At 48.8% G+C, this 23,046-nt stretch overlaps 1 protein-coding gene across 5 annotated transcripts; it reads left to right on the top strand.

Moving 5' to 3' along the window:
- Positions 1–220: 220 nt before the first annotated feature.
- On the top strand, positions 221–22,311 carry Clxn (calaxin). 5 transcript variants are annotated; one of them, XR_007213991.1, is made up of 8 exons: positions 221–278; positions 4,292–4,450; positions 5,682–5,786; positions 6,334–6,485; positions 7,297–7,401; positions 10,768–10,846; positions 10,960–11,015; positions 11,051–11,537. XR_007213991.1 is itself a non-coding variant. In XM_048367725.1 (8 exons), the coding sequence occupies exons 1-6, from the start codon at positions 221–223 to the stop codon at positions 10,822–10,824; spliced, it is 636 nt and encodes a 211-aa protein (XP_048223682.1). In that variant the 3' UTR covers positions 10,825–10,846; positions 17,188–17,191; positions 22,301–22,311. The 5 variants fall into 5 exon arrangements, 3 of the variants coding, with proteins under 3 accessions (XP_048223682.1, XP_048223681.1, XP_048223680.1); XM_048367725.1 differs by lacking the exons at positions 10,960–11,015; positions 11,051–11,537 and adding exons at positions 17,188–17,191; positions 22,301–22,311; XR_007213992.1 differs by lacking the exon at positions 5,682–5,786.
- The last annotated feature ends 735 nt before the right edge of the window (positions 22,312–23,046 follow it).

Genomic DNA, 23,046 nt, shown 5'->3' with positions numbered 1-23,046 from the left:
CGGAGCGCCGCTGACGTCGCGAGGCCCCTTGTCCCGGGAGCCAATCGGCGGGCGGCGGAGCGCCGTTGCCATGGCCACTCCGTCGGTGCGGGCCGCGGCGGCGGCGGCGGCGGCGTCGGGCCCGGACGAGCCGCGGGGCTGAGGCGCCCGGCGGCGGCGGCGCGAGTTGCGCGGCGGGAGCAGGCAGCGCGCGCCGGGCCCGACCGCATGCGCGCCCGTCATGAACCGCAAGAAGCTGCAGAAGCTGACGGACACCCTGACCAAAAGCAGCCGGCACTGTAAGTGCGCGCGGGGGGCCGAGACCCGGGGTGGGGGGGCCCCCACCCCCACCCCCACCCCGGGGCTCCCCAACACCCCGCACCCCACCCCCACCCCGGGGCTCCCCAACACCCCGCACCCCACCCCCACCCCGGGGCTCCCCAACACCCCGCACCCCACCCCCACCCCGGGGCCCCCCAACACCCCGCACCCCACCCCCACCCCGGGGCTCCCCAACACCCCGCACCCCACCCCCACCCCGGGGCTCCCCAACACCCCGCACCCCACCCCCACCCCCACCCCGGGGCTCCCCAACACCCCGCACCCCACCCCCACCCCCACCCCGGGGCTCCCCAACACCCCGCACCCCACCCCCACCCCGGGGCTCCCCAACCCCCCGCACCCCACCCCCACCCCGGGGCTCCCCAACACCCCGCACCCCACCCCCACCCCGGGGCTCCCCAACCCCCACCCCCACACCCACCCCGGGGCTCCCCAACACCCCGCACCCCACCCCCACCCCGGGGCCGGGCCTTGGGCTCGCGCGGTCAGGGGCTCACCACCCCCACACCCCCCCCCGGCCGCGCGCGCGCACACGGGCACGCACACGGGCACGCGCACGGACGCAACGCGCGTGCACACATAGGCACGCCACACACGCGCACGGACGCGCGCGGGCACAGGCACGCGCATGGACGCGACGCGCACGCACACGAACACACCACACCCACGCACACGCACGAACCCACGCACACATGCGCATGCACACACCGCACACTCACGCACCACACGCGCACGAACACACCACACTCACGCACCACGCGCACACGCACGCACACACGCGCGCACACGTGCGCACACGCGTGCTCACGCACAGAAAGGCCGGGAAAAGCCTCGCCGACCCTCGGAGCCCCTGGTGCAGACGCGGGGGCGAGAACCCGGGGATCCCGGGTGAGGGGCCGGGGGAGGAGGAAAGGAGCCGAGCCGGGGACCGCGCCGCCCCCCCGCCCCGCAGCCCCGCAGCCCCGCAGGCCCCGCAGCCCCGCAGGCCCCGCAGCGGGCGCGGGGACCCGAGGCTCCCCTCACCGGAGATCAGGATTGCAGCACACGCACCGCACCGGCCCCATCATCCCCGGGAAGGGGGACGCCTTGCTCGGAAACCGAACCGCTTTGCGGCGAGTTGAACGCGAGCTCAAGAATCTGCCCCCAGCGCGACTCCCACCTTCCAGTGGAAAGACCAGCAGCCGTTTCTAAAGACAAATGAAACCATATCGAGAGGCGGTGCCTTTCCAGACGTGTCAACATCACTGCAAATCATCCCCCTCAAGCTTCCACACTTACCCCTTACACGCGAGTGACACCGAGTTCTGTAGGGACAGTTGCCGAGTTGACATCTTAATAATCGAAGGTGCCTTTCACCAACCAGAGGAAGCCTGACCAAAGCCGCACTTCTTATCACTCGTCGGATTATCACGTAGTGGATGAAACCGGTAGAGGAAAAGAAGGTTGAGCGAGCACCAAGTAAATCCACTGTGCTACAGAAATGCATCCACGAGACACACACAGAGCGTTCTGCAGAGGAGTGACTCGCGGGCACACCGCTGCACACACTCAGGGTTGAAATGGAGGCCTGGGAACGTCTTTCTTGCCTGGGAGGGTTCAAACTGAGATTCCCCCCCCCCCCCCCCAGTCTCCACCTTCCAAGTAGGTAGGGATTACAGGCTTGAGCCGCCACACCTAGCTTCACTGTGTTTTACATTATTCTCTCTTAACCCTTTTTAGGTTGGTTTTTTTTTTAACTGTATTTTTTTGTGTTTTCTTTTTTGGTACTGGGGATCGAACCCAGAACGTTGCACTTGCTAGGCAAGCGCTTTGCCACTGAGCTACATCCCAGCCCTCTTAACCCCTTTTTAGCTCCTCCCTCTTCCTTCAAAACAGTTTTTGGTGGGTTTAATTTTGCCTCATTCATATATGCGCTCTCTCTTTTCATACATATACTTATATGTGTGTATGTATATATATATCTATATTATGCAATATAATATATTACGTACATTATAATGTACTTGGGCTGAATATGTAATTCTGTAATATGAAGTACACGGGTTCTCCCATTACACATGAGAGGACTGTGTCTAGTCTCCTAGTTGATGTCTAAAATCGTAGATAGTACCAAACCTACAGTTGCATACTTACCCTATATATATGTACCTGTGATGCATTTTAATTTATAAATTGGGTACAGTAAGAGTCACTGTAATAACAAATAAAGAAATAGGGCTGGGGATATAGCCTAGTGGCAAGAGTGCCTGCCTTGGATACACAAGGCCCTAGGTTCGATTCCCCAGCACAACATATACAGAAAACGGCCAGAAGCGGCACTGTGGCTCAAGTGGCAGAGTGCTAGCCTTGAGCGGGAAGAAGCCAGGGACAGTGCTCAGGCCCTGAGTCCAAGGCCCAGGACTGGCCAAAGAAAAAAAAAAAAAAGAAATAAACAACTGTAGCAATATTCTACAATGAAAGTTACTTGAAATTTATATATTTGAGAGAGAGAGAGCCCATGCTTCCTTTTGCTATTTTTATACTCCATTGGTGGGTAACTGAGCCCAACGCAAGTTAAATGAAATTTCAGATGGGGGGGGGTGGTCTAGCAATAGTCTCACATTCCAGAATGTTTTCATCTTTTCCTTGTACCAATTATATACTAATTATCTAGTTCCTTCCTTTCCTCAAAACCCATCTACATTCTATCATTATGAATTTGACTAGTATAGGTACCTCACTTAAGTGGAATCACATAGCACAATCCTTTTACTTACCATGATGCCCATAAATAGCCCTGCTGCTTGTAGCATTGGATAGGATGTTGTTTCCTTCTTAAAGGCTGAATAATACGCCATTGCAAGAATATCACCTTTTGTTTAGCCGTTCAACCATCTAGAAATGGTTTGCTTCCATGTGAAAAATGCTACAGTGAATATGGGTATGCAACTGTCTAGTTGAGTTTCTTCTCTCAGTTCGTCCATGGACTCAGAACTTCTGGTTCATATGGAAAGTCTATGTTTTAATTTTTGAGGGACCATCATAGTGGTTTTCACAGTAGCTTAATAGCTCATTAAGACTTGTTTTGTTCCTATTTTTGCCAAGTATTCTACCATACTTTTATCTGGTTCTGAAATAAAATTGTTGCTATGTTTTACTCATTCTTCATATTTAGGCTCTTTTTCTTTTATGTTCTTCATGCCAGGCATAACCCTTCCACTTACATCAAGTAGTTGTTGGAACACAAATAATTAACTCAGTGTTTACAAACACTACACTGTATGCAATTATGTATGCAAGCAAGAACCTGTGTACAAACATCCCTTAAATAAAGGAGTCCTACCTGCAAAGCATTGCTGAATAGTTTATTTTCATATAATCCTTAAGAACCATTCTGAATGATAGCATATGCTTAAATTTCTTTGTTAGAAAAAAATGGTTCTGAGTTAGACAAAAGAGAGCTCGTTTGTAAATCTCATGAACTGCTGGGGGAACTTTACCATTCTTACTGTGAGCCAGACCTCTATCAGCTTTGTAAAGTTGAGAATCTGACACTGCAGTCATTATTCATGTCCCATGGCTAATATTATCTTCTTATCTCCTAACCATCAGTGAACTTGAGTCTAACATCTGGTTTTTTGTTTGGGGCAAATGCAGCATTTTCATTTAGTAATGGCTGTCATCTTTCAATAACTTAAGGGTCCTGAATCTCAAAACATCTCTAAGAGACAATTGCACGTCTGCTTTCTGCTGTCTTTGATGATGAATGTTTGTCGAGACACATAAATAGATAGGTAGATGATAGATAAATAGATAGATGGATAGATACATGCACATACATACATACATACATAGATCACATATACATAGATTGTAGATAGATAGGAAGATAACAGATAGATACATGACATGTTTATTCGTGCAAATTTTAAGTTAGAACTTAAAGATGAAAAGTGCCCTTCTGCTCAGTCTCCATTTTGTTCTTTTACAGTTAACAAATTTGAAGTGAAAAGACTCATCAAGCTTTTTTATACCTTGGTGGGAGAAGCATCGGAGCGGCCGGGCTCCGTCCCTGGACTTGACCGCAATGCGTTCCGGAACATCCTGCACACCACATTTGGAATGACAGATGACATGATCATGGACAGAGGTGAGAGACACGTAGGATTCAATCAGCAAAATCCAGCCCTTGCCGCAAACACACTTTGGAGCTTGGTCATGCCCTTGCATGCTTTGTGTTTCACATCATCCGTTTCACCCAGACTGGTAATTTTCTGAATTTTACCTAGAATGCATAATAGTCTCTTTGTTTTGTATATGAGACATGAGCAAAATAAGGCAGGTGCAGGTGGCTCATGCTTGTGGTCTAAGCGGCTGAGGAGTCTGAGGGATGAGGATCGTGGTTTGAAGCCAGCCGAGGCCCCAGATATCTGTGAGACTCTTATCTTTAAATAACAAGCAAAAAGCCCGACGTGGAACTGTGGCCCAAGTGGGAGAGTGATAGCTTCATCGAGCAAAAAAGACAAAGAACAAGGTCCTGCAGTACTGACACACACACAAATAAAAAGAAATGAGCAAAGTGAAGTTGAATCAATTTATCTCTCTTTATATCAAAAATCCCCAGACATCTATAGTTCTACGGAGATATGTAATAAATAAGAATTATTTTAAAAAGACAATTGCAAGTTCAAGAGTGTAAAGGTTTAAAGTGTATTTTTGTTAGTCTTGATTTTATTATTAAGCTTCCTTATAGCCTGGAAAGTAGCTCAGTAAGAGTTAAAAACAATTGTATAGGCAGGTGTCTGTGGCTCCAGCCTGTAATCCTAGCTACTCAGGAGGCTGAGAGCTGAGACTCAGAATCATTCTGGCAGGAAAATCTGTGAACCTTTTTTTCTCTAATCAGCACAAAACCTGAAAGTTGGCGCTATGGCTCAAGCAGTAGAGTGTGCTAATCCTGAGCACTAAAGCTCAGGGTTTAAGCCCGAGGACTGGCACACACAAAAATTCCTACACTGTAAGAGTATTACTTAAGTAATAAAAACATAAAATTATGTATTTTATGTATTATATATTAATGTTGACTACATCTAATATAGTTAGAATATTTAATGTATATTGTTAATTAGTGATTCATATATTTGGATATCTAAGAATATTCTCTAGTTCTACAAAATATGAAAGGGAAATTTGATTGTGCAATTCAAAACATTTTCTAATGTTCTGATGTCTTAGTTTCCTTCTTGGTCAAATAAGAATATTGACCTACGGAATCTTGAGGGTTTTGAATTTTGAATTCTAAAAGACAGGAATGCCACAATAGGTACTTTAATGAGAATTAATATTTAGCAGAATGATTACATAGTATCTCTCTTTTTCTGCAGTATTCCGAGGTTTTGATAAAGATAACGATGGCTCCATAAGTGTATCAGAGTGGGTTCATGGATTATCATTGTTCCTTAGAGGATCGTTAGAAGAAAAGATGAAATGTACGTGGGAAGGTTATTCTCTTTGTAAATGTTATGACTAAAATGGCTTGTACAGTTAAATCCAGCCAGCCAATGAAATGGCTGGTTGGATGATTGATTGGTCTGAATCCACATCAGCTCGGTTGATTGATTGGTCTGAATCCTCATTAGCTTGTTTGATGGCGTGAATTTAAGTCATTCAGGGATCAACAAGTACAAAGCAATACTGAGGAGTATTCACCCCAGGGAAGATGGCATAGGCATTATTATTACCACAGGCGTGCTAGTTACACATACATGTGTTTACATGCTAAACGTTTTACATTTCTTGCCTTGAAGCGTAAATCCAGGGAACATTGATTCAAGCGTTCTGGGCTGGGAGGGGAGAGAGGGCAGAAGGGTTGTTGAATATATCCAGCAAGTGTGTGTTAACACGCACTGTGAGGCTTGCAGCAAGGCTCGTGGGCTGTTAAAGCGCTGACAAGATCACCCTTGACCTTGATCACTTAATTATAGGAAATGTTACTTTAGCGACTGTAGCAAATTCATGACTTGATATATTTTTAAGATTGCTTTGAAGTGTTTGATTTGAATGGTGATGGCTTCATTTCAAAAGAGGAAATGTTTCACATGTTGAAGAACAGCCTTCTCAAACAGCCATCTGAAGAAGACCCTGATGAAGGAATTAAAGATTTGGTTGAAATAACACTTAAGAAAATGGTAATTATGAGTAACTTACAGTTTCCTATTGAAATGTGCAGCTCACATATGGAATGGATAAAAGAACTCAAGTTATGCTAAGTTACACGTTACTGTTCAAATAAAACCCCTGGATTATGCTTGTTGATAAATTTTTTTTTTTTTAAGTCTTAGCCCGATGCCAGTGGCTCGCGCCTGTAATCCTCTCTACTCAGGGAGCTGAGAGCTGAGGATCACTGCTCAAAGGCAGCCTGGGCAGGAAAGTCTGTGAGACTCTTATCTACAATTAACTACCAGAAAACTGGGAGTGACGCTGTCGCTCAAAGTGGTAAAAATGCTAACTTGGGCAAGACGCTCAGGGACAGTGCCCAGGCCCAGAGTTCAAGCCCTGTGACCAACCAAAAAAGAAAAAAAAAGAAAACCCTTAACCAGGTGCCAGTGGCACATACCCGTAAGCCTAGCTGCACCCGAGAGCTGAGGATTGTCGTTGAAATCCCAGGCAGGAAAGTCTGTCAAGTGGTAGATCCATCAGCCTGGAATGGAAAAGCTAAGGAACACTCCCAACCCCCAGTTCAAGCCACAATACTGACAGAAAAAAAATCTCTGGGGCTACACGTGTCACTCAGTGGTAGAGCTCTGGTACTCTTGATTAATACCCACGAGGCCCTAGGTTTGATTCCCTCGTGGCCCCCTCAAAAAATCCTTTATAATTTCACAAGCCAGTTTCCCATTGTCCTAGCACATTTCTTCTATTACCAGTTGGCTGAGTAGAGAGTCTGCGACAATTCTATCATTTGTTCACCGGAACATTCCTGCCCCCTGCCCCCCTCAGGACCATGACCACGATGGAAAGCTGTCTTTTGCAGACTATGAGAAAGCTGTGCGCGAAGAGACTCTTTTGCTAGAGGCCTTTGGACCTTGCCTACCGGACCCAAAGGTAGTTCAGGAGTTCTGCTGAACCATATCCAAAACATGATCTAGGATAAACAAGCCAAAACTTGTTGGTATGATGAATGGTGGACCAGGGGAATCACACTTACCTGTAGTGAAAAACTTCTAAGCAGAGAAAGGCCACTAAGAAAGAACCTGACACGTCACCTTATGGTGTTATTGGAGCTCAGTGGTTTGTTTTTCAATCCTGAACTTAGTCATTCATGTTAGAAACAATTAAGGAGGCTTGCTGTGTAATCAGAAGCACCGATGAAAGCCTCAATGGCCGTGCTTGAGGGGAAAAAACTAACATGCAAATAATTGCACAAGAGGGTGATAAGTATTATTATAATAATGTTGAATGACTTCCATGGTGCTTCAGCTGTGTCACGCCAAGTTACAAGCTCTGGGCTACACATAATCTCATTTAATCCCTCTAGCAGCCCTAAGAAGTAGGTGATATCGTTATCCTTCTCGAACCCATGAGGGAACTTGGGCTCTGAGAATGTAGACAACTTGTCAGAGTCCACTCAACACAGATGGAGTACGCCATTCCAGAGCCTTCCTTTTGTGTGGAACCATTGGGAATTGGCCAAAGACGAGGGTTTGTTTCAAAGGACCAAGGAACCAGGACTAATTAGTCTATGCAAAAGGAATAAGGTATTTACAAGAGAGGGAGGAGGAGCGAGCACAAGAGTGAGTGGCACGTGCAAATGAGTCTGTCTCAGAAAAGAAGCTGGTATGGAGGAGGCAGCAGAAGTCTAGAAGGACCATAGGTTTTGTTATGAAGATGATAGCCGTTCATTGCTGGATTTTTGCTTGTTTTTGTACCAACACACCAGCTTGAGACTCTCCTGGCTTTTTCCCTCAAGGCTGGTATTCTACCAATTATGCCACAGCTCCACTTCTGATTTCTTTTTCCTGGTTAATTTGAGATGAGTTTCATGGATTTTTTTTTCGTAGGTTGGCTTTCAAACCACGATCCTCAGATCTCAATCTCCAGAGTTCACTGCAGGTTTTAAGTTCGTGGTGTGCTTTCCAATATCTCCAGCCTCTTATGCTCAAGTTCATATCTCCAGCTGCATGTTGGACGTGTCCCCAACTTGCCCCTCCTCTGTCTCCCTAGTGTAGTTATTCTATTGGAAACCTACAAGCCCTGACTGTAATCTCTTCCCTCCACACCTATGACACAAGCATCTGTCCCCAGACTAGACCATGCACTTTCTTTTGTGTTATTATTATCAAGTAGTCAAGTCATGGGGTCACTATTCCCTAAGTCAGGTTATGAGTACTCTGCTTCTTGGCACTGTCCCCTTTCCTTCATTCTTCCCCATTCCCCCTCCCATCTCTACCCACAAGTTACTGTAGTTCATATTCTCACATCATGTGCATTGCATACAGTGACTGCATTTGCTCACCCTTCCTCCCTCCATTCCTCCTTTCCCCTCCCTTTGCTCCTCCAATAAAGATCATGAGCTTTCTTGCTTCCACTGTTGACTGTCTTTGGAAATACAAAGGCCATCATGCCCCACCCTTGCTCCAACCCTGAAGTGGACACCATGGTCCTCTCCTTCTCCAACCACATTTCCTCCTCTCCATGACTCTCTCTGTAGAGGTCACTACAACTATGCCAGCGTGTTGATGCTCTGATCTCTGTGTCTTGCATTAGTGGTGGCCTCTGCCCATAGTACTTTCCCCAGATCATGGGCCTCCGTCTCCCACACCTTCGCAGAGTCTCACCTTGGCCATTTTAGCATTGCCCTTTCCATCACGGCCCTGTTTCCATTTTCTTAAGTCTTTCATTTCCTAATTGATATTTACTTGCTATCAGTGCCATCATATAGATAGACGCTCCCTTAGCTCCATCGCTCTCTTAGAACTTTGTTCTTTTCTCAGTGTTTTTCTCACCCCCTACATGTGACACTAAGTAGGTGCCTAGTGAACGATGGTGGACAGGTTGGGGGGGGACAGGTGTGATCGCAGAGGTGCCTCACCGAGAGATCCGCATCTGCGCTGCTTTCCCAACGTCCACCGCGGTATCCTTCACTAACAAACCTTCCTGTCCGAATTTGAAGGATTTAAGACCATTCCACCTGAAAGACAAAAATAAAAGAAAGGAAGAGAGGGAGGGAGGAAGGGAAGGAGGGAAGGAGGGAGGGAGGGAGGGAGGGAGGGAGGGAGGGAGGGAGGGAAAGGAAAGCTGGGCACGAACAGCTCATGCCTATAATCCTAGTTTCTGAGGAGGCTGAGATAAGAAGATTGAGGTTCAAATCTACCCCAGGCAGGAATGTCTATGGAAGTTTTATCTCCAATTAACCAACCAAAAGCCCGAAGTGGAGCTGTGGTTCAAGTGGTAGAACTCCAACCTTGAGCAAAAAAGCCAAATGAGAGCTTAAGTCCCTAAATTCAAGCCCCAATTCTGGCACACTAAGTAAATAAACAAGCATGGGCGAAGAAGAAAGAAGAGAGGGAGAGGGAAGGAGTGGGGAGCAGGAAGGAAAGAAGGAAGAGAGGGAGGGAAGGAGGAAACTTGCTTTATCCCACTTCTCTTTCCCAATGATTTTCCTTCAGAGCCCAGTTTCTTGAAAAAGTGTGTAGATTTAAGACTTGCACTACCATCTTCTCCTCCTCATCCACTCCCGCGTCTGCCTTTGCTCAGGTCATCTACCCTCCGTTAATGAATCCTGTAAATTCTCATGGTCCTTGTCTGACTGAAGCACACCCTTCCCTCCCCCGTGGCTCTGAGTCAGCCTTCTCTCCCCCCCACCCCCCCGGCCATGCCCCAGTGCTTCACTCGGACACTCAAGAGTCCACTGGTGCTGATCCCTGCTCCAGCCTTCATCCTCATTTATACTCACAGCTTCTCACTGAGCGCTGGGCCAGGCTGCTGGCTCCTGGGTTGTGGGTCATAGCATTGGCTCATCTTTTTGGCCCCCCAAGCAAGCATTGCTGTTGGAATGTTGTCAACACTGATAAACCTGAGTGAAAAGCTCATGAAGAGCTGTCAGGTGCTAGTGGCTCATGCCTGCAAGTCTTAGCTACTCAGGAGACTGAGATTTGATGATCGAGATTCCAAGCTAGCTCAGGCAGAAGAGTCTGTGAGATTCCCATCTTCAACTAGCCAGCAAAAGCCAGAAGTAGAGATGTGGCTCAAATGGTAAAACCACCAGCCTTAAGAGAAAATGCTAAGCAAGAGCATAAGGCCCTGGGATCAAGCCCCAGTTCCATCATGCATATCAAAGGAAAAAGTTATTGATGTCTGTCCTTTTGCAGACATCCCAACTCTGCAGTAATAGTACAGAAACACACGAAGCATCTAATGTTGTTCATTTTTTGGGACGCTTGTAGTAAATTGAATACTTGTATTTTACAGAGTCAAATGGAATTTGAAGCCCAAGTATTCAAAGATTCAAATGAATTCCAAGATTGACTTCCTAAGTAAGTTGTTTTACGTGAGTGCAAAAGGAGATGCATACATTGAATTTTATTTTCTGGCCAGCTTAAAAAGAGGATGCTGAATTGTAGTTTGGGGTTTGCTTACATGTATCTCTTAACTCTGATGCAGGGTACAAGCAACACTTCTGTGACAGGAGGCGTCTTGGTAGATGTTGGTTTGGCAAAATAAAGTTAGCATGGCTGGGAGGCCTTTCCACCACGGGACCACCGGTTGAAGCACAAACCTGTCATCAAATCTCTGGATCCACTAGAATAATGGGCAGATTATAAAATCACCAATCATGACAAACCCAGTTCTCGTGCCAGAAAATACTGGGATGTATACTGAATCATTGAATCTATGTCCTTCATAGCTATTATTAAGATGATACAAAAAGGGCTACAACATTGGCATTTTTCATTGAACCACCTTTTCCTAAGGCATTGGAGGCAGCAGAGATGGAAGACACCCAGAGCCTCTTTCAACTTGATTTCCGTGATCGAGGCGGCTCTTGCCTTACCAGCAGAGGGCACGGACTCCGTCTGCACGCAGCTTTCCATTTGCCATAGCGGTTGTCCTCTGCATGGAGCGGATGCCCAAGGAGTAGGCGCCGACCGCAAAGAAATCTACACGCGCACGCACGCACGTTCACTAACGATGCTCTGTGCAGGGGAGCGCTCCAGGGGTGCAACTCTAGACCCGCTAGCCTACGGTTTCATAAAATACCAGGGAGCTGGTACCTTGAGGTATGGTGGGGGGTGGTGGGGAGGTCAGGGGGAACAGGTCGGATCATTGGAGCAAGGAAGCATGGGTGAATTCCGCCGTACTCTTCCATATCCACACGTGAGAATGGAACAGGGGAAATGGAGGGAATGGGGGGAACCGGGGGAATCGGGGGAGAACGACGGAGGAGGTGACATTGACCAAGATGCATTGTACTCCTAAGCTGACGCGTTGAATTGAACACCTTTTGTAAAACTTGTTAAAAGCAATAAAGTTATTTTGCAAAGCGAGTGCAGATTGGATTGGAAGCCATCAGGTCCCATGACGTCACTGCAAGCTCTTGGTGAGCAGAGAAGGGGAATGTTCTCTCCGTTCCTAAGGCGCGACGGATACCACATGCTCACCACGTGCTGTTCATCTCTGGGGTCTTTCCAGACTCCTGGACCCTGCTTGGTGGCAGATGACAAAGCCACTGTCAGCCAGGACCAGAGTGCCCACCTAACCCCGTCCTTACCGGAGGACACCCCCACTGCGTCTGTGTACCCTCTATGAGTGCCTCTACTGTATTGTGGCCCAACGTGCCTACCACTGCAACCTCCTAACGCCCCCCTACGGGGGCCTACGGGGGCCTAGCGAGGTCTGTGCCCCAGGCCGCCTGGGCTGAGGGCACTCGGGAATCTGCTCTCCCCGTGCGTGGAGCTTTAGAGGCTGCTCTGGGAAGAATTCCCCTTCCATCAGCACAGCGTCACTAAGTGCCAGCAAAATAGCATCTTGTAGACAAAAACCAAAAAAGATTGTTACTAATGAACAGGACAAGCGATTCTTTCCTTAAAAGTTTTGCTGCTTGTTACAGTTGGGCCCTACCGTGCAGATCCTGCCCACAATAAGTAGGTAGAAACAAAGCAATACAGTTTTTAATTTTTCCATGTTTCTTCACAGGTAATTGGAAAGCTTGTACATAGTGAATTTTCACTTAGGCTTTGTTGTATACATCTTGTGAAATAACTGCGGTCACATGAATTTAACATATCCATTGTCTTACAGAGTTTTCATTTTCTTTGTGGGTGTCATGTGCTGCCCTTAGCAAATTTCAAGACTCGTAATAACTACTGTCACATTGACTACCTGCAGAACTTACTCATGTTGCATAACCATACCCATTACCTGTATCTTTCTATTTCTCCTACTCCTAGTCACTGGCAACCATCATCCAACTATCTGCTGTGGTGTTTCTCTATAACTCCACAGAAATTGTGTAATTGGTTCAAACCAGTCATCCTAGATTCTCAGCAGACTGAGATCAGGAAGACCGCTGTTCAAGGCCAATCCAGGCAAAAAAGATTAGTCGATAAAATATGGGTTTGGTAGCATGTGTCTGTCATCTCAGGTGTGGTAGGAACTGTAAACAGAAGTACCATGGTTGACCAGGCAAAAGGGAGAACCTACCTCAAAAATACCAAAGCAAAAAGTGGTCCAGGGGCTGGGGAGTTAGCCTAGTGGCAAGAGTGCCTGCCTCGGATACACAAGGCCCTAGGTTCGATTCCCCAGCACCACATATACAGAAAACGGCCAGAAGCGGCGCTGTGGCTCAAGTGGCAGAGTGCTAGCCTTGAGCGGGAAGAAGCCAGGGACAGTGCTCAGGCCCTGAGTCCAAGGCCCAGGACTGGCAAAAAAAAAAAAAAAAGTGGTCCAAGTGGTAGAACACCTGCCTAGCAAGCATGAGGTCTTGAGTTCAAATCCCAGTACAACAGCAAATACCCAGAACAACAGCAACAACAAAGATTTCACATAAAAATGGGATGGGGAGAAATGGAGGGGAGGGAGGGGAAATTATGTGCCATTGATCAAGATTCAGCATCCTTACAAACTTGAAACCTTTTTGTACAACTTCTTAAAGCTAATTTAGAAAGAAAAAATATGCTTTGCAGTGTTTTTCTCCGTAAGACTTACTTCACTTACAATAATGCCCTCTAGTTCTTTCATCTTATCACAAATGACATAATTTCCTGTGATTTAAGGCTGAGTAACATTCCATAGTATGTAGACACGGGTGTGTATGCAGACACACATATTGAATACATAGATGCATATGGTATTGTCTATTCACAGACCTCTAAGTTAGAGTATTTGTATATTATGTCTACTAAGAATAACACTGAAAAGAATGTGGGTTCATTACAGGTTTCCCCCTGTAATGCATGGTCTGATTTCCTTTGGATATATACCTAGAAATAGGGCATGCTAGTTCTATCTTTAATTTGTTATATTGTTTTCCATAACAGTTGTATATTGTTTTACTCCCACAGTGGTTTGGGAGTGTTCTTATTTTTCCACATCCTTATCAGTATATGTTACTTTTTATCTTTTTGGGGTAATCCTAAGTAGCGTGAACTGATACTTTGTGATTTTGATTTGTTTTCACTTTTTATTTTGTTTTGTTTTGTTTGCCAGTCCTGGGGCTTGAACTCAGGGCCTGAGCACTGTCCCTGGCTTCTTTTTGCTCAAGGCTAGCACTCTGCCTCTTGAGCCACAGCGCCCCTTCTGGCCATTTTCTGTATATGTGGTGCTGGGGAATTGAACCCAGGGCTTCATGTATACAAGGCAGGCACTCTTTGCCACTAGGCCATATCTCCAGCCCCAATAATAATAACCACATAAAGCTGAGCTGTGGCATTTTTTTTTTTTTGGCCAGTTCTGGGGCTTGGACTCAGGGCCTGAGCACTGTCCCTGGCTTCTTTTTGCTCAAGGCTAGCACTCTCCACCTGAGCCACAGCGCCCCTTCCAGCTTTTTCTGTTTATGTGGTGCTGAGTGTATTCACTTTGAACTGGTGATGTTGAACACTTTTTTCCCTATACCTATGATCTTTTTCTTTTTAAATGAGCATTTAGATCCTCTGCTTTTGTCTTTTGTTTGTGTGGTTGGCTTTCTGTTTCGATGCCGGCCCTGGGGTTTGAACTCAGAGTCTACAGGCACTGGCCCCGAGCTCTCGTGCTCAAGGCTGGTGCTCTACCCCTTGAGCCACAGCTCCACTTCTGGATTTTTGCTGCTTAATTGGAGATAAGAGTCTGATGGAGTTTCCTGCCCTGGCTAGCTTTGAACCGTGATCCTCGGACCCCAGCCTTGGAATTAGTGAGGATTATAGGCACGAGCCTCTGCTGCTTGGCTCCTCCGCTCCTTTTTGAGTCAAATGCCTCGTGTTTTCTAGAGAGAGGATGGCGGGTGGAGCGGGAGGCGCGGACGCAGGGCGTCTCCTGCCCCTGGCAAGCCTGTCAGCCAGGGTCACGCTGCGGTTTCTAAGAGCTGAGCTGCCTGTGGGGTTGGGAAGATGGCACTGAGTGGCGGGTGGGTGGTGTTAGTCCCTGCTGCTCTTTTCTTCCACCAGGGAGGGAACCCTGGTTGGGGTCTGGTAACCGGGTCTGGTGGGGAGGTGGGAATGGGGGGGGGAATGCCTCCCGCACATTTCTTGCCCTCCTCCTGAGTGCTGTGTCGTATTGGGTGCTACAGTTTCTCCCCCTCGCTGTGCCAATTCCAAAGCTGCTTTTGAGGGGGAGCCATTGCTAAAGTGCTCCTTCTGAAGAGGAGTGGCGGCCAGTACCATCTTAACTGGCATCTAGCTCAAGAAAAAGCAATTGTGATAGTACTGAGATTTGGTCTCAGGCCCTCGTGCTTGCTAGGCTGGTCCTCTACCCCTGCAGTCATGCGTCTAGCCCTGTTTCTTGCTGGTTGCCTTTGAGAAAGAGTCTTGTCTCCCATTAAGCTGTGCCTCTTCCTGCATTTGCTGGGGTTGCGGGGGTGCACAACTTTGTGGCTGTTTCTGCCTAACTGGCTTAGAAATGTGACCTTCCTAATCTCAGCCTCCTGCATAGCTTGGGGTGACCAGCCTGCACCATCTCGACCCCCTCCCCCCTCCCCCCCCTCGCGCTCTCAAACTTTTCTTCCCAGCCCGCCCCTGCACAGGGCTCCTCCCCAGCTCAGCCTCCCAAGGAGCTAGGATGACAAGCATGAAGTCTGGTTTAAAAAAAGAAGGAAAAAAAAATCAATTTTACTTGATTTTTCTGATTACAAAATAGTGAAGTTTACTCAGAACTATTTCAGAAGTTTAAGAAATTAAAAACTAAAAAACATCCTAGTGGATCCTTTCAGGTTTTTTTTTTAAGTGGTATTTGTAAGTAAACATCTTTGTAAGCTGCTTTTTAAATGTATCTTTACCTAACTGGGCACTGGTGGCTCACGCCTATAATGCTAGGTACTTAAAAAAGGCTGTGATCTGAGGATCACGGTTCAAAGCCAGCCTGGGCAGGAAAGTCTGTGAGCCTCTTACCTTCAATTAACCCCCAAAAGCCAGAAATGGAGGTGTGGTTCAAGTAGGGAAGCACAGGCCTTGAGCAAAAAAGCCAAGCAAGGGCTGGGATGTAGCTCAGTGGAGACGTGCTTGCTTAGAAGTGTAGGCCAGTACCAGAGAAGAAAACACAGAACAAAACCAAACCAAAAGACCCCCACCCCAAAGTTTAAAAAAGCCACGAAGGAGCTCTGGGCCCCGAGCACACGACTCAGTACTGACACAAAAATAACTACAAATGTGAGTAGATAAATGTGTGTGCCACTCTACCTCGTGAACGTTCTTCAGGGTCTGGGTGTCATGGCTGCCGAGTCTTCCCTCCCAACAGGCTGCACGAAGCAGCCTTCTGCGTGTGGACATTTTGTTTGTTCCAACCATTTGTACTGCTCCTTGTAATTCCACAAGTGAGCACGCCGTGGATTAATCTTCCTGCACGCCTCATACCTTCCTGCAGTGAATCTGCAAAGCAGACTTGCAGGCCAGGACGTCTGCAGTGGTATCACGTGCAGGCTGGCCGGGCTCCGTGAAGGTCTTGCGGTCGAGCTGCCCTTCCTAGCACAGGACCCAGCGGGCCACGCGTGTGCGGGAACCTCTCCATCGCCTCGCTGATGCCACCCACCCACACGCGTGTGATCTGCACCGATTCTTAAGGTGTACATCCGGGGCTGGGGATGTCACTCGGTGGTCTGGAGCTTGCCTCGTACGTGTAAGGCCTTGCATTGCACCCTCAGTGTAGATAAATAAGTAACATTTATACGTATGCATATCTTTCTAAATTTTTATTGAAGTTGGACTCTATGAAGGTTGTTTTATGTGAACAATCCTTCTTATCATTTAACATTACATAAACCTAGAAAAGTGTTAATGAAGAAATCCCTCAAGTCATTCGCACGCGTCTCCGATGATACTAGCTTGTGAGCAGACTGCTCTGTCCACGTCCAGGGGCTGCTCAGCGTGCGATCGCAACACCGCTCCTGTGCCTGGTCACCATGCACCCCAGCAGGTGTTCCTGTTGCCATGTCTACATTGTCAGGTTTCAGTAACTTCGCCACTGCAGTGACTCTCAACTGAGAGCCAGCGTCCAGTGACTCAGGCCTGTAAGCATCACTAGTTAGAAGGCTGAGGTCTGGAGAATCATGGTTCCAGGCCCACCGAGGTAGAAAAGGTCACTAGGGACCATCTTCAAAATCAGCAGCAAAAAGGAAGTCTGGGGTTGTGACTCAAGTAGTAGAGTGCCAACCTAGTAACAAAAGGTCTGGAGTCCAATCTCCCGTACTGCTGGAAAAAAAGAAAGGGTGGTTTTAATACAAAATTCCTTTCCTAGACAACCCATCTGGGCACACAAACTTCCTCTGCAGCCTTGCTATCTACCTTGGCCCACCCGGGGGCCCCTTCTACCCTGCTCGGCCTGACTCAACTTAGCACCCTAAGTACAGCCAACTTCGAGCCCAGCTGCTTCCACTCTTGGGACAGCGGGGCTGAGGCTCTGAAACAAATGGTTGTAATCTGGAGGGCTGGGCATACCCTTCCTCGCACACAGGACCCCCAAGCCCTGGCCTTCTCCCTCCTCGCTTTCTTTCCAGGACCAGCAGAAAAACAACCAGGGCCTCTTCTTGAAGAAGTACACATCATCCCTCAAGCAGCACAGAGAGATTCTGTTTGGGAAACAATCAAGTACTATTTTTTAACTGCAGGATTTAAAAACCACCACTGAAAACTGGTAGTCCTACATTCTTAGCCCACAAACATCTCTGTGTACAAGACTGCACTTGTAAGAAACCAGGCCTGCAATTGCTGGCACCATAAAATCATCCAAAACATTCCCCAAGTTCCCACTCGGGGCCACGTCCCGGGAGCCATCCCGGCTGCAGCCAGCGGCTCCTGGCCTGTCCTGGGTCGCAGGATGAGCGACACCTGCACGCCACGTGCAGGGCACGGCCTCGGCCCCCCTCATCCCAACACAGACGCACGGTTACATCACAGCAAACCAAAGACTGTGGATAAGTAGGATTCGATTCGAACAGCCTGCCAGTGTTCCTCTGAGCTGCTCCTAGGTTCTTCGTATCACTTGAGTCTGTACTTGGTCTGACCAAGTCTTCCTTCTTTTTCCATCTTCTAACTCTTGCTAAATGAAAGCTAGTGGCTCGGTTCTCACCTCGCGTGGCTAGCAGAGGTATGGCCATTCCATCCTTCATAAGCAATCTATGAAAACATGCACAACCAAAGTGGCAGTTTAACCCACAAGCTGGTCATCTTATGAAATGTAGGAATAGTTGGGTAATCTTTTCAGGGACGTCAGTGGTAAAGGGCTTGTGTTTTGGGGGTGTAGTGAGGCCCTCTCTGTGAGCGCCAAGTAGATGATTTCTTCAAGTGATTTCCCATCTAAGTTATCACCCAGGAGGGAGCCGAGCCCAACACCGTACCTAGGAAAGGAAAAGCCCCTTCTCATAAGATAGCGCCCACGGAAAGCTCCATTTCCTGGGAGAGTCACGAAGGGAGGGAAGCTAACAGAGAAGTATCCTCAGCAAAGCCCCGTGTAGTTCTCCATGTGACATGCCTTTATCAGGGTGCCATTACCCTAGGTGGCAGTTAACTGCTCATGGCTCCATCCTTGGTAATTTGTGGCTTTTTCTGTGTACCTCTTGCCTCCTACCTAATCCGTCAAGAAAATATTCCTCCCCCTAAGACACACATCCTCTTGTTTATTTTTACCTCCTCCTGCCTGCTCAGCGCCACACTGCAGCTATTATGTGGTCCCCGCCAGGCTCACAGAGAGCTCCCTGGGGTGAGGGCTTGTCAACTTAAAGGGCATTTAAATAAACTGGGTGAAATACAGGCTGTCCTCCCCCTCAACCCGAGACGCACCTTCCAGTCTCCTGCCTGGGACTTGGAAGGGATCCTGAGCCCCGTGTTGCCCCAGTAAGGACATTGCTGCTCTCGGAGGCGCCCAGCCCCGAGACTGGGCTGGAGGCCGGACGGCAGTAAGCCGCTGAATTCCAGAGTTCTCTCTGGGAGTCCCATTTGCAGCTTGAGTCAGTACCACCCAAGTGGAGCCATTCGTGTGAAGCACAGAGCAGCCTGGAATACTAATTAAAACCATTTGGTTAAGCCTTTCTTAATGAACCCTTCAGAAAATGGCAGAGTCAGAGCACGGACTCAAAATAACCCTCATGATCTCAATAATAAATTACACAAAAATCCAATGAGCACTTTCATACTAAGCCCTCCACATTCCTTATCTCATCAGTTTCTCAGCATAAGTCCAACAGGTAAACATGAACAAGCAGGATAATTTTCCTCCTACAGATTGAGGAAACTGAGTTTGGGATGATCCAGAAACTTGGTATGTGTTCCCAACTGATAATGACAAAGCCAGGCTTCGGCTTATCTAATTCTCGCCTGAAAGGTTTGTCTACAGCAACATCTGTTCTTCTAGCCTGATAGTTCTGAGCACTGGCGTAACTGAGTGTCCCCCTCATTCTCAGCAGTCTTCCTGGGGTCCCGGAGGCTGTCGGTGTCACTGTGAAGAACACCTCCTTGGGCCCTCAGATCTCTCTCCCTGCCCGCTTCTAATCTGAGCACGCGTGGGAGTCTGGTTTGGGTTGGAAGCGCTACTTTGGATGTAAAGGCTTTCATCTTTGGTGCTGATGGAATTCCAGATGTAAGACTGAGCTTTTGCCTAATAGAGTCTCCCTAAGATAAACCCCACGCAGCAGCCACGAGGCTTCCAAAGCCTGCAAAGACCGCAGAGCAGGAAGAGGGGCTGTGGTCTCCACTGGCCTGTGGACACCATGGCCGAAGCCAGAGTCCTCTGATGAAGGAACCAGAGATAGCGGAGCTGCCTTGAGTGGTGACAAAGACTTCTTTCTGTCTGTAGATGTCCATAATATGAGAGCAATGCAGCGGGAACCCGTGTGCTCACCGGACCCCTTCCTCCCAGGGTTCTTGCAAGGCAATGAGATAATGTCTGTGATAGGGTTCCCTAAACTGGAAACGATGTACACGCTCAGATGACGAGGGGTGAGAATTGAGTGCTGTCTTAGACTGCGCTTGTGTTCTTCATAGATTAAATGATTAAATATGAACGCTAACTATGCGCAAAAAAATTCTGCCTCCTGGCTCCTTCCTGGTGCTACATACGTGACACTATCTCTTAGTCAGCACAAGGAATTTGAAGGATATTTTAAAAATATCTTTATAATTGAATTAATAGAAAGAAGGGAATCTCATGAAACTAAGATATATTCCGATGTGAACATGTGTAGAATTTTAATTCATGTTATTCTTTTAGGCTATATGAAATGATCTCTTTCACACACATACATCCCTCACGACAAGCTCAACATCGAAATACATGGCGGTTTATCCCATTTAACAGCCCCTCCTACCATGGGATGCTAATTCTTAAAGCAACTGGCACGATACTTATGACTGTAGTTTAGGGAAATCTACATTGAAAACTTACTACACTGCTTGTCAGGTAGCTCAATGTAGAGCTCTTGCCTAGCAATATGAAGGCCCTCGGTTCAATTTCCACCACATGGGGGGAAAAGTAACCCCTAGTATGTGTGTAACACTAGCCCTAAAGTTTTTTTTTTTTTTGGCTAGTCCTGGGGCTTGGACTCAGGGCCTGAGCACTGTCCCTGGCTTCTTCCCGCTCAAGGCTAGCACTCTGCCACTTGAGCCACAGCGCCACTTCTGGCCATTTTCTGTATATGTGGTGCTGGGGAATTGAACCCAGGGCCTCATGTATACAAGGCAAGCACTCTTGCCACTAGGCCATATCCCCAGCCCAGCCCTAAAGTTTTAAAATATTAAGGAAGTCAAGAAGATGTATGGTTTGCATGAAAGCAGAGAATCTAAAGTCCCATGGACCAAACACAAATTTGCATCCAAGTTTCATGATTTCCAAAAAGCTAAATTCATGCCGCGGTGGATTTTCCGCTGGGGCAGTGTAAATGTGATTAAATGTGGTGGAGTCTCTAGTCTCTTAATGACCCGACAGTGATGGCAGTTCACAGAAGTGTGGGAGGGAGGAACAGCAGACCGGGCATGGCGAGGCGGTCATGACACAGGATCTGGGGGTGTTTCCCTCATCCCGAGGTCCCCAGACTCAGGGCGTCTGGATTGCTGCACGGTGTTTGCCTGTCTCTGCTCTGTAACTGCCCTCCACACGCCCCACCGCGAGGGATGCGAGAGGAACTTGCACTGCCTTTCAGGAGCAAAGCGATTAGAGAAGCAGAGCGACTGCTGTCGAGAAAGAAGGCGGGAGAGGTAGAAGGAGGATGGGGGGGGAGGGAGAGGTGGTGAACGTACAACCGCTCACGGAGGGAGGAAACCGTTTCCACGCCTGGCTCTCCTTGTGGAAGAGCGTGGAGAGAGGGAGGCAGGGAGGGGGGCGGGGGGGGGCATGGACGGCGAGCCTCAGCTGGAGGGCTGGGAGTGACAGGCTGGGGAGTGACAGGCTGCGGAGCGGGGCGCAGCAGGAGCGGGGCTGGCGGGCGGCAGGATGTGCCAGCAGGCCGGGGCCTGCACGGCGCCCAGGTATGCGCGGAGAGGAGAGGCGGCAGGTGCAGCCCAGCCAGTGCCCGGCGGCCTCAGGAAAGGCAAACCTGCAGGTGCAGTCGGGACTTGCCCCGCGCCTCCCAGCCACGCGGTTCCCCTCTCAATAGCTGTGCTGTCCTCGCTGTCTGCCTTTGCAGGGGGGGAGGGGTTTGGCCGAGTCTCCGATTCTGGCTGTTCCAGAAGGGAGGGCTGGGGGGCCTGAGGGCCAGTGTGGGCCAGCTGAGACAGTGCTGGGGAAGCCTGGGGCTGGGGAGCCCCCCCCATCCCCAGGGAGCCCCTGTGCTCAGGAAGCGTGCCCTGAAGTGTCTAGAATGTTGAGAATTGCAACAGAGTGCGCCACTCGAGCCCACGCTCAAATCCTCTGCTCTCCTCAGTGACCTTCAGTCCTCCACCGCCACGCTGTCCAGAAGGACATGTCAGGGGGTCCGAGGCCCAGCCTCCCCTCGGGCACTGCCCGCCACCTGCTCTAGAGAAGAAAGAAGGACATCTTCCTGCCGGGGCCTTGCCCACTGTCCAGCACACGGGAGTGTCTGTCTGTCTGCCTTTAGTATCTCAACCCAGTTGCCTTGCAGGCCAGGCAGCTTCTTAAGGTTTCCCTACTACAGGTTAGCACACAGCGTAACTAGTCTACAATAGTTTGTTAGATGATTTCTCAGCATCGTTTAGAAGTACCGGCAGTTTTACACACAAGCCGCGATTGTGTTGAGCTGGACACCGGAGTTGGAAATGGAGTCATGTGTCTTTTACCGACTCTGAGTGCTTGGTCCTAGAAGGCTCACCCTTTCCATTTAGGGGAGCCTAGTATAGATGTCTAGGAAGAGGGTTGCTGGGTAGCTTACCAGAAAGTTAACTCAAGACATGACCTTTAGAACATTGACTGTGACCAACAAAATAAGCAGAAGAAACCCAGGCCTTGCTCCACCTGGATGCTGATCCAGGCAAGAAGCAGAAAGGTGCAGAAGAGTAGTGTCAAGCAGGGCTTGGAGAAGGTTCTGAAACAGAAGAGAAGAGGAGGCAGCAAAGAGCAAATGGGTCCTTTCCAAAGCGGGGGGCTGGGTGGCAAAAGAGCAAGACAGGTTGTGAAACACCTCAGCAGATCAGCCCACAGGAAGGCCAGAGGGGGTCAGAATATGGATGAGAAGGTGGGAGAGGCCGTGGGAAGGACAGGAAGAGGTGGTGGTCAGAGGGGGCTTTGGAGATGAGGGACAGTAGGTCCCTGGCTTGTGGCCAGCTGGTGAAGATGGTCCTGGGGACAGCACGCTGGAGAGGCTCCGGGCACTTGTCAGAGCCTCTCCTCTGACAGGCCAGCTGGGGAGCCCCAGAGAGGAGAAAACGAGCTGAAGCAAAGCACCAGCGCTGCGTGAGAGGACTCGCTCTGCTGCGAGCTGAGCCCCTGCTTTCTCAGGCCAAGGGCCTGGCTGCCCAGGTCTCTTGTCCTCAGTCCGTGTGAGGCACACAGCCAGCTGATGTTGCAGATGGCCCTGTCGGGACCTGCTGCGCGTGGGGAAGAATGTACAAACGTGAAACGGTGTGTGTGCGTGCGTGTGTGTGTGTGTGTGTGTGTGCGCGCATTGGAGAGAGAGAAATA

Source organism: Perognathus longimembris, chromosome 18 (assembly GCF_023159225.1).
Source record: "Perognathus longimembris pacificus isolate PPM17 chromosome 18, ASM2315922v1, whole genome shotgun sequence".
NCBI classification, from domain to species: Eukaryota; Metazoa; Chordata; class Mammalia; order Rodentia; family Heteromyidae; genus Perognathus; species Perognathus longimembris.
This window is presented reverse-complemented; position numbering and strand designations above follow the sequence as displayed.

Coding starts and splice junctions, on each gene's coding strand:
- Clxn (XM_048367725.1), top strand. CDS start 221: ATGAACCGCAAGAAGCTGCAGAAGCTGACGGACACCCTGACCAAAAGC. Junction 279..4,291: donor GACCAAAAGCAGCCGGCACT/GTAAGTGCGCGC, acceptor GTTCTTTTACAG/TTAACAAATTTGAAGTGAAA. Junction 6,486..7,296: donor AAATAACACTTAAGAAAATG/GTAATTATGAGT, acceptor TGCCCCCCTCAG/GACCATGACCACGATGGAAA.